The sequence below is a fragment of the Mytilus californianus genome, unplaced genomic scaffold (genome assembly GCF_021869535.1).
Source record: "Mytilus californianus isolate M0D057914Y unplaced genomic scaffold, xbMytCali1.0.p SCAF_18, whole genome shotgun sequence".
Taxonomy (NCBI): Eukaryota; Metazoa; Mollusca; class Bivalvia; order Mytilida; family Mytilidae; genus Mytilus; species Mytilus californianus.
This window is the reverse complement of record NW_026262666.1, coordinates 9,002,881-9,018,750: the sequence shown is the minus strand read 5'-3', so window position 1 is coordinate 9,018,750 and position 15,870 is coordinate 9,002,881. Positions and strand designations below refer to the sequence as shown.

Sequence of the window (15,870 nt, the reverse complement as noted above, 5' to 3'; positions counted from 1 at the left end):
TTCAAAAACTTAGTTAAAAAAAAACAGTTTTAAAACGACAGACCATAGTACTAGCTATTTAAAAAAATATATATATAATTACACTTTCCGTATCAAGTTAGTTAGGAAAGGTTGCACAACCATGTCTATTATAATCTTTTTTGTGACCCGGGAAACTGTTTATGCTTTCCTTGTCGGATAAAACAACCGTACGCTTGACAAGATATCGACACTCAATTACGGCTACGTTAGGTTACTGCTTGTTTTGGTACTTTGTGGTTTATAGATATATCGTGGTTTCTATTCAGGGAGGATGTCAAAATGGCCGCATGCGGAGAATTGATACTCTAAATTTAAAATCGATGGTGATCTCTTATCTAGCAGAATAAAACTTTAATATTTATGAATTTTTACTTTTTTATACATAACGAACATAATATCAATTTTTCATTTTTTTGCGAAGTTTCCCGTTAAAGGGAAAATTCGCGATTTTTTACTTATCATCTTATTATGTTCATAATACCATAAAAAACATATTCACTAAGTTTTATCTGGATATGAACAATAATAAAGAAGAAAATTGGGAATTATTAATTTTATTTATTCGAACTTCCTGACTTCTGTGACGTAGTTTAAGTCTTTTTGCATGCCGGGAGTGGATTAATCTCATTTTAAGTCTTGTTCGTTAATCATCTTATAACGCGATTTAAAGCGCATCGACGACTTTTGGCGTAGCTATTAACCAACTAATAATTCAGAAAGAAAAGTGATCAGCCGTGCAACTTTTAAAATTAAAATGCACCTTTTATATTTTAAGGATTTCTGATATGATTATAGTAATAAAAGTAAATCATACAATAGAATGTTTTTATGATTTTTTTTTTCGACGGATATGTTGAACAAACATATATAACTGTAATAAAAATGCATGTTTGTATTCTCACCTATTACTTCAGTCGAGGATTTGTCTTACTATACAAATCCTTGCTTCAGTCTAGTACTGTGTAAATACAATGCATGTGTATTATACTGACACCACCTGGTAAAGGCGTGGTTAAATTCACGGTTATTAAAAGATTAGCATTATGTAATTTTAGTCTTTTGATCTTCACAAGAGTTTTGTGTGGCCTCAAGGGTTCACCGGTGTAAGTATGAAAAACATGGGGGAAAAAAGGATAAGACAGAAGTGCGGGTTTGAGACAGGATATTTTTTTTATTATTTGGGGAGGAATATGGTGGCAAAATAACTGAATCGCCGTTTTATATTTTTTAATATTTTGCGTTAGCTCAATTTTTTAATAAATAAGTGATCATTTTGTTGTAACATCGAAATTCTGAATTACTTTCAATTAAATAATTTTATAGATAAAAATGGCTCACGAAAACGAGCGTATAAATCAAAACTGTACTATTTCAAATTATCATCGGTAACCTTGAATATTTATTTAAATGTGCAGAGAAAATTATCAGTTGCATTAATATAGTTTGGTCCGTCCAAAGCGATCTACATTTACCTAATCTGGAATGCCCTGATTAAAATATTCTAAATCTCACAACGTATAAATTCTTTAGCTATTTGACCAACGATGTTTTAAAAAATTAACAGAATCAATCTAACGTCAACTTTCCTTTTTTGAATGGAGAAAGACCGGCGGAATCAATTTTCAATGTGCTTTATATCTTGTACCTTTGCAAGACTTATCATTCATTCATAAACCCACTCTAAACCAGAGACATATATACGTCCGTTTAAACTGACAAGAAAACTCCTAAAACGGACAAGCAGTATATTCCTTAAATTTCTGTGATTTAATACCAAGAAAGAAAAAAATCCCGAAATTAATTTGATCATACTCAATATTTTTCCTGGAAAATATTCACATCCTCATTCGGTCTGAAAAAAAGATAAGAATTTGGTATACAGAACATGCAGAAGTGTGAATGTCATAAAACCTAATTGTTATATCAGAAACCATTATAAATGTGAACCTGTATACGTAAGACCTCATGGGACGTCACCTAAGATCACCTAACCACATACAGGTAATATACAAGTAGCTCTGTTATACCCGGAAATGTCAAGGTTAATCACTACTGATACAGAATATACCAATGCAACGAAAATTCTGATGATTGTGAAGCATGACCATTCATTATTTTAGAGGCGTCTTAGGTGGGGGATTGCCGGAACGATTTAATTTAAATTCTGACTAGATTTTTTTTTCTTCTCAATTTAAATTACTGAACTAAAAAAATGAAGAAAACTACGCCCAAGAACAGAATTCTTCTTGTAAATTCATAAATACTCCGTTCCTATTTTGTAACTTTCGATAGACATGTACTCCAACCCCCCCCCCCCCCCTCCCCAAACCTGGGAACAGTATATCTTACAATGTAAATAACAAAAAAAGAGAAAAAGAAAGACATGAACGGTAAATCACATCAGATTCAGATATTTATATAGTTGATTGTCGTTAGCTAGAGATGTATACATGTCTCTGCGTTAACTTATAAAAATAACAGGAAAGTATAAACTTGAAATAGATTTATGATGAATACTTTGCAACTGCGACAACCCTTTTTATCACAGCGTACATGCATGTATTTAAATGACTGTCCGTTATTTCGATTAAGAATGACAATCGTACGTAAAATCCTATAGTTCATGGTGAAACTTTTTGTACCAGATATGCGACTTTTCGTATTTATATTTTCTCTTATATTACTCTCATTTGATATTTTATGCATAAGTGCAATATTGGGAATGGTTTATTACCACCACAAGCTAACTAAATAAATTAATCAACCCTCTAGCTGACCAGACGTTAATACAACTACTATCAGTCTATCCGCAGTGAAGTTTCTTTATTTCTTCAAATAGGCTTTTGGGTAATCATTAGTGTACGTCCAGTGGCATATATATTACATGCATGTCGGAACAGGAAAATTGACATCAGGTACTTTTAGAACCATGTTCACATTATTATACATTATACCCAACAATTGTGATGATGACGAATTTCATAAACTGTTCAAAATAATCTTATTGAAAAATAAATCTGTGATTTTACTATGTCCATAACTTCGATGAACCAAAGCAAGTAATATATCGAACTGTATTTAAATCAGATTGGTTCTGGATGTTTCTCTCGTATATTCAATTTACATGTATATATTCTAAATTGCGACTATCTATAGTTCCGTAACCTTCTATCTAGGCGTATAAACCAATGATCGACAAGTGCGTACATTTTGTTAAATCAATATTTGTATGTTTCAAGATGTCCATACTTATTGACAACGAGTATATACTTACATTTTCCCCCAATTTACCCTTGGAAAATATGTAAATAGATTTTTTATTTTATCAAATCTTTTTTTTTTTTAATTATTTAGATTTTCATAAATATCATTCTTTACACCAGAAAGGTTATTTATAAACAAGCGTATGAGTTTAGTAATGACTAGTATATCACTATCGGACACGCAAGACAAAGATGTATATTACACCTGATAGTTTCAAAATGGAAAGTTACAAGTTATCGGCCGTGTACACTGATCAATACCCTCAGAAGTGAAGTGATGCACGAACTTGCTTTACGTAATTGTGTAATAAGAGTTTTACAGCCCGACAGGAAATCGCTTGAATACCTTGACGTGTCACCTCACAATACCTCTGGGATTTCTTAAGCCATGCTAGTGATCAGATAAGGGAAGGTCCGAATTTATTTAAATACGTTTATTACATAAAAGAATTATGAACAAACTAGATTTTCGAAAACAATTTTACACGGAACACTTATTTATGACTTTGAACTTTGACTATTAACTAATTTCCATTAAAATTTCTTGTTTCAAAAACTTAGTTAAAAAAAAACAGTTTTAAAACGACAGACCATAGTACTAGCTATTTAAAAAAAATATATATAATTACACTTTCCGTATCAAGTTAGTTAGGAAAGGTTGCACAACCATGTCTATTATAATCTTTTTTGTGACCCGGGAAACTGTTTATGCTTTCCTTGTCGGATAAAACAACCGTACGCTTGACAAGATATCGACACTCAATTACGGCTACGTTAGGTTACTGCTTGTTTTGGTACTTTGTGGTTTATAGATATATCGTGGTTTCTATTCAGGGAGGATGTCAAAATGGCCGCATGCGGAGAATTGATACTCTAAATTTAAAATCGATGGTGATCTCTTATCTAGCAGAATAAAACTTTAATATTTATGAATTTTTACTTTTTTATACATAACGAACATAATATCAATTTTTCATTTTTTTGCGAAGTTTCCCTTTAAGTTTGCCCCCACCAAACATTATGAAACCTTTACACAATACTTATTACCACAAAACTCAGATCTAGTACAAATTTGGGTAGCGTCACTTTTATTGTTTTTGAGCGGGGGCATCATCTGTGTCCATGGGGACACATTTTCCATTTATTTCCTTTAGGCTTCTGCTTCAGTTGTTTGGTGGCCGCCTTCATGTCTGACTATTTGGCCACTTTTGGTCAAACTATAGTGGGTGCATACGCTTAATTACCAGAAATTTATAAATTCATATTGATGTATTAAACTAGGCCACTGACTGACGAACTTCCTACAAAAGTCTGAAAGGCTTTTTTCTCAGTTTGTGATTGAATATTTCCAGTTTACACATCAATATGTTTTAGAAAAAAGTGTTTAATCCTTTCAAAGTTGTTTTTGTTTTGCCCTTATGTAAATTATAATAATTATCTACCATTTTATTGATTCAATTCTACATCAAAAACGCATCAAGAATATATAGCAAATGCGACTTTTATTTTATACAGACCGAAATGATATGAGTTAATCAGACTTAATTTAAATTCGTTGTTCGGGACGGTAATACATATTTTATATTTTTCAATGGTATAAGGGGCATTAGAATACAAGCGACAAGTTTTGCCGGTAGCATTTTTGACATTCAAACGATCACAGAAGGACAGGTATACATATGCATCTGTTTAATAAGTTAATGTAAATATATATGCACATGTGTATTTCATTTAATGGAGCATAATTACCACACTATCCGTAGATTCGCTCACATGTGTGAAATTTTAATAATGCAACATATGCATGTGCAGTGTTTTCTAATAGTAATACCGCAGTATGCTTGTCAACGTAAGATTTAAGACTAGATATCCAACATATTGATATTCTTGATTCCTGTGGTTTGTTTTTTCTTCAAACAGACAATTTCGAACAAGACCGATTGAGGAGGGTCCTCATTTATGGGTATTATACCCCAAAACGGCTATCAATTTTCAGTGATAAAAATATAAACTTTGCATTTACAGATAGTTTCTGTCATTGCACAAACATTTGGTAAAGAACAACATTTTGCCTACAGACACCATGACTGAAATATCATCAGGATAAAAGTTAACAGCCTTCAAAAAGTAGGATTTTCGGAGGCCATTATATATCTTTGTATATTCTATTCTATTCTACTTTGAACTATGGTCTTAATGGACAAAATGTCGCCAGTTATATGAATATTTGCACCATGACAGCTATCATGATGAAATACAAAATTTTATTTTTTATGTCTGTAAATTGATACCCCATTTTGGGTATAATATGAATAAGAAAATGTGGTATGAGTGCCAATGAGACAACTCTCCATCCAAGTCACAATGTGTTAAAAGTAAACAATTAAAGATCAAAGTACGGCCTTCAACACAGAGCCTTGGCTCACACTGAACAGCAGGCTATAAAGGGCCCCAAAATGACTAGTGAAACAATTCAAACAGGAAAACCAATGGTCTAATCTATATAAAAAACGAGAAACACCTATGAACCACATCAACAAACGACAACCACTGAACAAGAGGCTTCTGACTTAGGACAGGTGCATACAAATGCAGCGGGTTTAAACATTTTAACAGGCGCCAACCTTCACCCTAACCTGAAACTAGTGTAACATTACAACAAAAAAAGACACACTATAAAATATCAATTGAAAAAAATCATTTGATAATACCCATAAATGGGGATAGTACCCATTTATATGGATCTTCCCTGGTAAGCTCTTCCCCAACCTGCAAAAGGAGATACATACTTTTGTAACCAGAGAGCATGATTCTTACAAGAAAATCACATAATTTTTATCTCCTGTGGGACTCTTTAATTCGGGGCTTCTGTGTTGGATGCCAGCGCTCTAACTGAATGAGCTAAAGAAGTTTTTCCCTAGCCCAACCGCTCAATGCTGGTTATATATATCTACTATTCAAGTAAGCAATCCCATCACACTTTTATGATATCTGTCAGCAACCCAACAACACATTATGTGTTGTTGGGTTGCTGGTCCTTAAGCCAATACATCTAGAGGTTAACATACAATGAACACTCTTCAATAATCATGATAATGTGTCTCTATAGTTTGTCAAGTGCTTAACTGCCATATGGAAATCTAGAAAGTAATTGGTATTTAAACAGTCAGACATCACAAATGGACATAGACATGATAGATACCTTTAGGGATTCTGTGTCCAATGTCCATGAACAGTTTTCTTATTTGGCTACACACAAAATCACTTACATCAGTACATGTACATGTAGATTATGGTATAAAAAATAAGGAATATTTAAACATGCTTTCTTACCTTTCACCAACCCATTTTTAGCAAACAGCTTTTATTCGATACGTGCCTGAAGGCAGTACATATAACATGTATAATTTGTAAGCACATATATTTTCCTTTTAGAATCAGTTAAAACTTTGAAACTTACCCTTAATGAAATTTATCGAATATGTCGAATAACCCTTTTACAATTCAATGTCAGGATTTGAAATAAGGGTTCAGTCGTTTGCTTGCCAGTGGCCACAAAATTTCATGACTGACCAATTGATTTGTAAGGAAGTCTGCCTGCTACTTCATTTTTTTTTTTTTTGCAATAGTTTCATACATTGAATGTATTTGTATAAGTAGAAAAGACTGGCTGAAAAAAATATTGCAATTGGCATTTGGTATATAAATAGTAGGATCAAATGATGACTCGGTAACTAATGAATTGTTATTTAAGGCAGACTATCAATGTAAACGATCTTGTTTGATTTTGTTGAGTTCCAATTGCATCTTGATTGGTCCTTATACATTTGTAGCAACTCACTTTTTGTAATGAGAGTTTGAGTAATAATATAGACAGTAATTTGATTTGGCCTTTTATCAATTTATGATTTCGACGAGGGTTAAGTAGATTACTAAAATGGCAGCCCAAAGTTTGAGGCAGCAATGAAAATTATATATTTCTACCAAATCAATTAAAAAATGTGTGCAATTAAGATATAAATACTGCAATTAGCATGATTAGATATAAATTCAAAGAAATAAATGAAAAATAAGGAAGAGAACAGAAAATATTTACTGATTAGGGAAATTTCATAAGTTTCATAAGGAGGCAACATGTTAATAACAGGAAACAAACAGGTTGTTTATCACAGGCTGATCAACTTATAAAAAGTATTCAATAAAGTGCCAATTTCTTCTCAATTTTGAAGTGCCAGTCAAAATTTGGAAGGGCAATTGAATTTTGAAAAGTGTTAGCCCACTTGGCAAGGCTAAAAAAACTCTTATTTTCATACCTGCCAACCTCTGAAACCTTCAAAGAGGGAGATCTCAACCTCAGCTAAGACAGCTGTGGGGGAGATTTTGCGCGAACGACATTTTCAAGTGAAAAATATGACCTGTTTATTTATTCGTAAGTTACAAAACACGAATAAGAGTAAATAGATATACTTTATTTCTTCAATCATGCTTATATCCTATAAAAAGGTGTGTTGGTTTGTTGTTTTACTTTTTCAGTATCTTTGACATTTATGTCCCTTCTGGCCAGCATTTCTCAAAGATATGTCTGTTTCAAGTGATCTTTATTGTAATGAATGGTGCAATATGTGTATGAACAGTTACACTTTAATCACAACAAATGGAAGTTTTTAACGACCTTGACTGGCTATACAGCCCTTGCACGGTCGGTAACCATTTTAGAGAAGTACATCGCTTATAAATTTCAATTTAAACATTGAATAGAAGTATAAATCTATCAAATGATTTTCAAAATATAATTATATTTTTTGTCCCGAAATTTCTTTGAAGTGTTTTCAAATATACAAAGCTTGAGGTAAAAGTCGTTAATGATCGTTAATTAGTATTATGTTTGACACCCAAGTTGTCATACATGCGAAGCCATTTAATTTTCACATGGACTGTGATTTACAGGTAAAAAATACCCTTATCAGTGACACAAAAACGTTATTAATGTTGACTGGTCAATTCAAGGTAAAATATCCAAAAGCGGGAGATTTGATACTCCCGCGCGGGAGGGGACCGGCAAGCTGGAGATTTCCAGAATTTCGTCATTTGAGCGGGAGTCTCCCGCTCAAAACGGGAGGGTTGGCAGGTATGCTTATTTCTATACCTGAATATTGACAGATATTGACAGATACAAATGTACATGTAAATTGACTGATATAAAACATAATGCTATAGTGTTATTAACTGGCTGTTTCTGTATTAATTCGTCCTGTTATCATGGTTATAGATTTGAAGTTAGCTGTATTGCCCCGGAGACTGGAAGAGTCGAGGGCCAATACAGCTGGTTGAGAATTTATAAAAGGGCCAATACAGAAACAGCCAGTTCATAACACTTTTATTAAATGATTTTAATTCTTGAATTAAACTAAGAAGGTTATTGTGAAGAAGATACAGGAATTCATTTTTGAACTTGGTTTTAGCCATTCTTACTCTTGAATCGTCTGCGCTCTGATGATTGATCAACGGAAATGCAATAGTGATATTAATGGAAAGTTTTACTAGAAAAGGCTGTATATATTTTTTCGTTTCAAATCGTTACAAAACAGGGAAATTCTTTTAAACTTTTTGTAAGGTTACTAGTATAAGTTACAAATTAACATAAAACTGTATTTTATGCATAACCAGTCAGGGATATAACTCTATAGGGTTATTACAGAAAAATAACATACATTTGTTATTGTGGACTAAAAAGTCAAAGAACTGTGATAACATATGTATGTTACATGTTTCATAGGGACAATATACATCATTAGTTTAGTTAAAATGTATACAAGTTCTATTGATATTACTATTGTCTTTATGTATACTCAGCTATAGAAAGATATAACAGTTCACAGTTTGCCAATTATGCATACTACACCTATGTTATTACAGAAAAAATATGCTTGTAATAACTAAAGGGTGTTATCACAGCTTCTCTACATCACTCCAAAGCATTTGACCAGACATACATCATGCTTAATTACAATGTATTTTAATTTACTGTAAGAAATAATGACCAGAGCATCTAATGAGGTTCTGCGCAAGCTTCCCAGTAATTCCCAAGTGTCTCATATAATAAGTTACATTCCTTTAATAACTAAGCCTTGTTATTACAGCTAAGTTGATTCCTTAAAAGCCTCATCTCATTGAATTACCATGGTTTATCAAAAATGTATTAATTTAATTAAAACATTAGTTATCAAGGCTATGTATTTAGTTTCTGCGCAAAGTCTCAAGAGTTCCCTAGCGCCCACTATAGATTAAAATATTTTTGATTTATTTTACAAATAACAAACATATGTTATTACAGATTTAGAAAATTTAAGGAATAAAGAGTAGACAACTCATGAAAGTATCTGTAATAACACATGCAAGTTATTTTCTGTAATAACCCTATAGAGTTATATCCCTGACTGATAACGATACGTCCAAAGTTAGGTAAGACGTAAACAAATTTAAACTGGAAGTGAACGTCACGTACATGTATTAGCCCATGGGCCAATATGGCTTTTTTTTCCCGTAATGGACCAGTCTGAAAAGCAATATCAACTCATGATTTATATCAACAGGGCAATGAACAAAAATTTGGGGGGGGGGGGGGGGGCAATTTTTTTCCTCAAGATTTAAGAAATTAAAAAGAAAATTTCTTAAATTACTATTTTTTTTGGAAAAGGGGGGTGGGGTTTAATATTTTTTCCTCAAGATTTAGATTTAAGAAATTGTAAATTTTCCAAAGAAAAATTGGGGGTCACAATTTATTTTGCTAATTCTTTGTATATATTCTGAAAACAGATTTACTAGGTATTGCACAACAGCACAGTGTATTGAACAATAGCAAGAAATCTTCAATTAAATATAAATTAAAATCATATTACAAATTTTAAGTTCTTTGACTACATTTATTCTGTGTCAGAAACCTATAATGTGTCAAATATTTAATTACAATCCAAGCAATGAATATATTTGACATTATGTACGAATAGAAAATTTTCCTCATTGCACTTTAATTAATAGACACTATATCTAGTTGATAGGGGAGACAATCAATTAATATGTAAGGATTATTTCCCTTTGAACAGTATCTAATAAACTTTCAAGATTTATGTTGTTCAGAGTTGGTAAAAAAAGAATGCCCAATTGGTTAAATATAAGGGTAATTTTCTCCCATGTACATGCAGCAACCAATTACAAAATATTTATGTATATAACATGTAAATTGCAAGAACTGGATTAGCACCATTACCATTTTGACTGCAGTTTAACACATACACTGTACATGAGGCGTTAACATATATACATGTATAATGCATACACATAGATAAAGTAAGGTGTATTTTATTTAAAATTTTAATATACCGGTATACATGTGTGTATAGCTGTGTGTTTCTTTATTCTACATTGTCTAGAGGTATAGGTGGGAGGGTTGAGATTTCACAAAACATGTTTAACCCCACCACATTTTTGCGCCTGTCCCAAGTCATGAGCCTCTGGCCTTTGTTAGTCTTATATGTTTTTTAATTTTAGTTCATTTATATGTCTTAGAGTTTAGTATGACGTCCATTTTCACTGAACTAGTACACATTTTTATTTAGGGGCCAGCTGAGGACCACCTCCAGGTGCGGGTTGTTGTCTCTTTGACATATTCCCCATTTCCATTCTCAATTTTATTTTATGGTATATAGATAAACTAAAAGAGATTTCAATTAGCCATTTACAAACTTTTTTGGATCTCTATTCAAAACTCGGTGTTAAAAAAATAACTTAACTTATCAAGTATAGTGTTACATACTGGGGTATTTAGATGTTACTAATGAAATAAAGAATAGTTAAGTGTCATCATAAAGATCATAAAATAACTTAATGGATTTGTACTACACAAAAAGAATGAAATAAGTGGCAGGAAACATTTGGCAAATGAACAAAGACCTCCCCCATGCTGCCAAAATTTGGACCTGAATGCATATATGCATGATATATAGGGAATACAAAAACCAGAACACAAGATGAATAGACTTCAATTGTAAAGCTTTTTCCAAAGCTGGAAGGATGAATTTGCCGGCCTTTGGTAAAAAAATTGTAAATCCCAGTGATGATGAACGGGGGGAGTTAATAGAATCAAAGCAAGGATGTCAAATCTTTTAAAACATGTAAATAAACTCATCATAGATACCAGGATTGAAATTTTGTATTTGCACCAGATGCACGTTTTAGTCTACAAAAGACTCATCAGCAACGCTCGAATAAAAAAAAGTTTAAAAGGCCAAATAAAGTATGAAGTTGAAGAGCATTGAGGACCAAAAATTCCTAAAAGTTTTGTAAACAGTAAAAGACTTTTCTTTAGTGTTATTATATTTTTCATACAAGTTACACTAGGCATTTTTGCTAGGAATAGCTGGTGAAAATGAATATTTCATCTGCAAATATATCCTCTTGTCCCCTCTTTTTTGTCCCCCACACCATGTGTTGCAGGGGACATAGAAATACCAGATAATTATACAACTTGTAGGTTTATTTCAGCAATGTCTCGTATAAGTTTGAAAATCAGTGCTGATCAACTATTTTTAAAAGAGTTATGCCCCTTGGAAATATTAATGATATGAAAAATTTCATTGTTAGCGCTCTCATGTGTACAATTCTTGCCAGATTTTTATGAAGCTGATATCATAGCTTTATATCAGCAATGTATCAGAGAAGTTCAAAAATCAGTGCTGATCAATTATCTTCGAAAGAATTATGTGGAAAATTGCATTGTATGTGCACTCAGTCATCATCATCATGTACAATTCTTGCCAGATTTTTTTGAAACTTTTATAAATCATAGGTTTATATCAGCAATGCTCGAACAAGTTAGAAAATCAGTGCAGATCAATTATTTTTAAAAGAGTTATGCCCATTGGAAATATTACTTTTATGGAAAATTGCACTGTTAGCACTCTCGTGTGTACAATTCTTGTCAGATTTATATCAGATTTATATCAGATTTATATCAAAGGTTTATATCAGCAATGTCTCACAGTCTGGGATAAGTTTGAAAATCAGTGCCTATCTATTATTTTTAAAAGAGTTATGCCCTTTGGAAACATTAATTATATGGAAAATATAAGGATATAATGGCCATATTAGGAGTACAACTGGTCCTTAGTTTGTAATAATTTCTTTATCATGTTTATAATTTTTGTTTTGTAGAAGTATATAATGGCCATATTAGGAGTACAACTGGTCCTTAGTCTGATCATGTTCAGCTTTCTACAGAAGCTTGGTCCATATTACTCATTTGGACGGTGGCTATTGTGCAATAGACTTGTGAGATATCTGCATCCGACGGATGAAGATCTGAAAAAGGCTGCTGGGATATCTAATGTTCCAAATGGGAAAGGAAGAAATAAAAAACACGAAAAGAAAGGAGGAGGGAAAAATAATATTCAGTCAGATACATTCACGATTCCTCGATCAACAGAAATTCATCTTGACACAGCAAGGGTTGAAGCAATTGATTTAGTCTCGTTACATTTTTATTCAGACTTTCAGTGGTTGATGGAATTTGGATTGTGCTCCCTAGTCGTATACTTCATAACAGAAGTTTACTATGCCTTTTGGCCTAAAAATGAATTGAACATCAGCATGTTATGGTGTCTTCTTGTAGTCATTTTCTGTTTCAGGATATTGATATCTCAAGCTGCAGTTTACTTCAAATCAGAAGAAGGAGGGGAGAGAATCCTTTGTGTAACATTTGGATTTTTCTTCCTGGTTTTAGCCATGGGAATTCTAGTCATAGATGAAAAAATATTAGAATTTGGACTTGAACCAGGATACCAGAATTTCTCTGAAGGTGCTGAATTGTTTCTTAAACAGCAAGGAATTGATTCACAAGGACCAATCTCATTAATGACCTTCAAAATAATTCTTGCAATCATATGTTCAATTACTGGTGCCCTGTTGACATTTCCTGGACTGAGATATGCAAAAGTTCATTTAGATACATTAAACTATGTGAAGGAGAGTCCATTTAAGCAGGCACTATTACACCTTAATTTTATCATGCCGTTAGTTATAATCTTATTATGGGTGAAACCTGTAGGTCGAGATATTATATGTGCCAAAAACTGGCAGGTTCATTTTAAACTTTTGCACGAGGATGCGTTTGAAGTAGTCCGACTATCTTTAATAGTGTTGTTGTTTGTACTTAGACTTGTTTTGATGCCGCCACACATGCAGGCACACTTGAACTTAGCTTACGAACACGTGCAAAGGATGAAAAAAGAAACCGGTAGAATCAGCAATTTGGACCTTCAAAGGATGATTGCTCGTGTGTTTTACTATTTATGTGTAGTAGCTATACAGTATATTTTACCATGTCTACTTTTACTATTCATGGTATTTCTCCAGAAAACATTAGGTAACTATAGTTGGTCAGATTTAGCCGGAGAAAATGCCCATAATTATTTTGAGGGTAAAAGTATGAGTGCACATGGGATGTACGCAGAACGAGAAAACAGCACTGGCGATGCTATATCGGACACAACAGCACAATTCACATGGGCAGTAGCTAATTTGAGACAGGTTTTTTCACCGACATGGTACCGTGGTTTGTTTGGATTTCTAACATGGTGGATGACAACAGCTTGGTTTACTAGTACAACATTTGGACTTTATTATTATTCTAGAGTTGCTACGCAATGATTGTGTTACACAAAATAGATTATGAATATAATCATGATAATGTTTTTGAATCAAAATTTGTTCAAAGTTATTTTTACGAGTAGGAGGCCTTTCCTGTTTGCATGTATGGCAGGGGCCTCCAAAATCATAAATTACATGAATAACAATGTAAGGAAGGTTTTTTTTTAAGTGAGTGAGTGAGAGTTTTATATACATTGTACAATCATGTTTATGTATACATGTAAATTTTTGAAATTCTATAAAATGCAGAAAAATGATTTTAGATGAGATTTGTCTTCCAATTTTGAACTTACGAACATGACAAACAGCTTCAGAAATGAAGGATACAAAGTATTGCCAGATTTTAGATGATTTCAGGAAACTTTGGGCCAAAAATGAAATTAGAATTGTTTGATGTTGCCTACCTACCCACCTAAAAAGCAGCCTACCCGAAAAATTTTATGACACAAATCCTTTCAAATTTTCTTTTTAAAAAGTTTTTTTCATGCTCTAATGTCATTTTCTTGTCTAAAACATGTAACTTATGTTGTTGGCCAAAAAAAAAAAAAATTCCCTACCTACCTACCCAACCCTACAAGGCACGGGTAGGCAACATGTACATCAAACAAAGAATTTGTTAAGGGTGGCATTGGTTAAATCAAAAGAGATCACATGTGACATTAGCCCATTAGTCATTCAATGCAATTTTTTTCTAAATTTAAATAATAAAGATGATCAATTCCTATATTTTTTATTATTGAAACATTAACTACCATAACTACAATAATGTTCATGTAGAAATGTTATGGTGACTTGAGTATTAAGTTTTGATATTTTAACTAGACATTAATATATTGCATGCAAGTGATGGAACACATTGTGTATGATGTGTTTCAATGTGTTTATTTAGTGAATGTTAAATTAGTGTCTTTTTTTATTATATATTGTTGAAAACTATAAACCACTAATGTGTTAACAAATTTTTTGACAACTCAGGGGTTGATTCAGGCGGGGCCCCAAACCAGACAAGGTATCAATTTTGGAAGGAAACATATCAACTCAGTGGTTGAGGTTGAGGTGGGGGTCTCTTCTTATATAAAGGTATACACCAATGTGCTGCTGGTATGGGTACCTTTTTATGGAATATCAAATATGTCAATGGGGTGCAATTTCGCGGAGATTTATTTAACAATGGGTAGAAATTCATATGTCAATAGGTCATAAATGTCCATCCTCTGTTAAGAAATCTGTAAAAACTGTGTTCTGATCTTTTTATCTAATGATATGAATGTAACATTTAAATTTTTTGTACTTCATGTCAAAATGCCAGATTTTGATTGGTTGATAGGAGGGAGACAATTTACTCTATCCCATGGCAAGTACTCTACTACCCTTCACAGCGACGCTTGATCAGGTGTGCGCTTTCTTAAATACGACTCTATCCTATTTCAAACACTCTATTACCCTTCACGGAGAGGCTTGATCAGGTGTGCGCTTTATTAAATACGGATGATTGTTATGTACAAAACGTCATAGTTTATTTCTTTGAATTTGAAATTTAATCGACAGTAATAACAGAACATTCAGTATAATAAATTAAATAACACATATCTGAGAGGGTGATAGAGCATATTGTTACCCCTCCAAAATACATTGTCAACCTTGGCTTCGCCTCAGTTGACAATGTTTTCTCGGGGTAACAATCTGCTCTATTACCCTCTCAGCTATGTGTTATTTATATAATGATGTCATGATAGCTGGGAAATATATATAAATGGGTTTTGATTTTCATATATGAAATATATGAATGGGTAGTGATTTTCCCATGACTCAATATTTGAATGGGGCTTATTCTTAAAACTCCAGCTGAATGTCTACCAAAACTTGTATGTTGAGCCCCCGC

The 15,870-nt window shown here is 32.8% G+C and overlaps 1 protein-coding gene across 1 annotated transcript; it reads left to right on the top strand.

The window, feature by feature from the left end:
* The first annotated feature begins 4,890 nt into the window (after window positions 1-4,890).
* Window positions 4,891-15,591, top strand: LOC127726676 (transmembrane protein 161B-like). The gene is made up of 2 exons (XM_052234123.1): window positions 4,891-4,955; window positions 12,495-15,591. The coding sequence occupies exon 2, from the start codon at window positions 12,504-12,506 to the stop codon at window positions 13,986-13,988; it is 1,485 nt and encodes a 494-aa protein (XP_052090083.1). The 5' UTR covers window positions 4,891-4,955; window positions 12,495-12,503; the 3' UTR covers window positions 13,989-15,591.
* The last annotated feature ends 279 nt before the right edge of the window (window positions 15,592-15,870 follow it).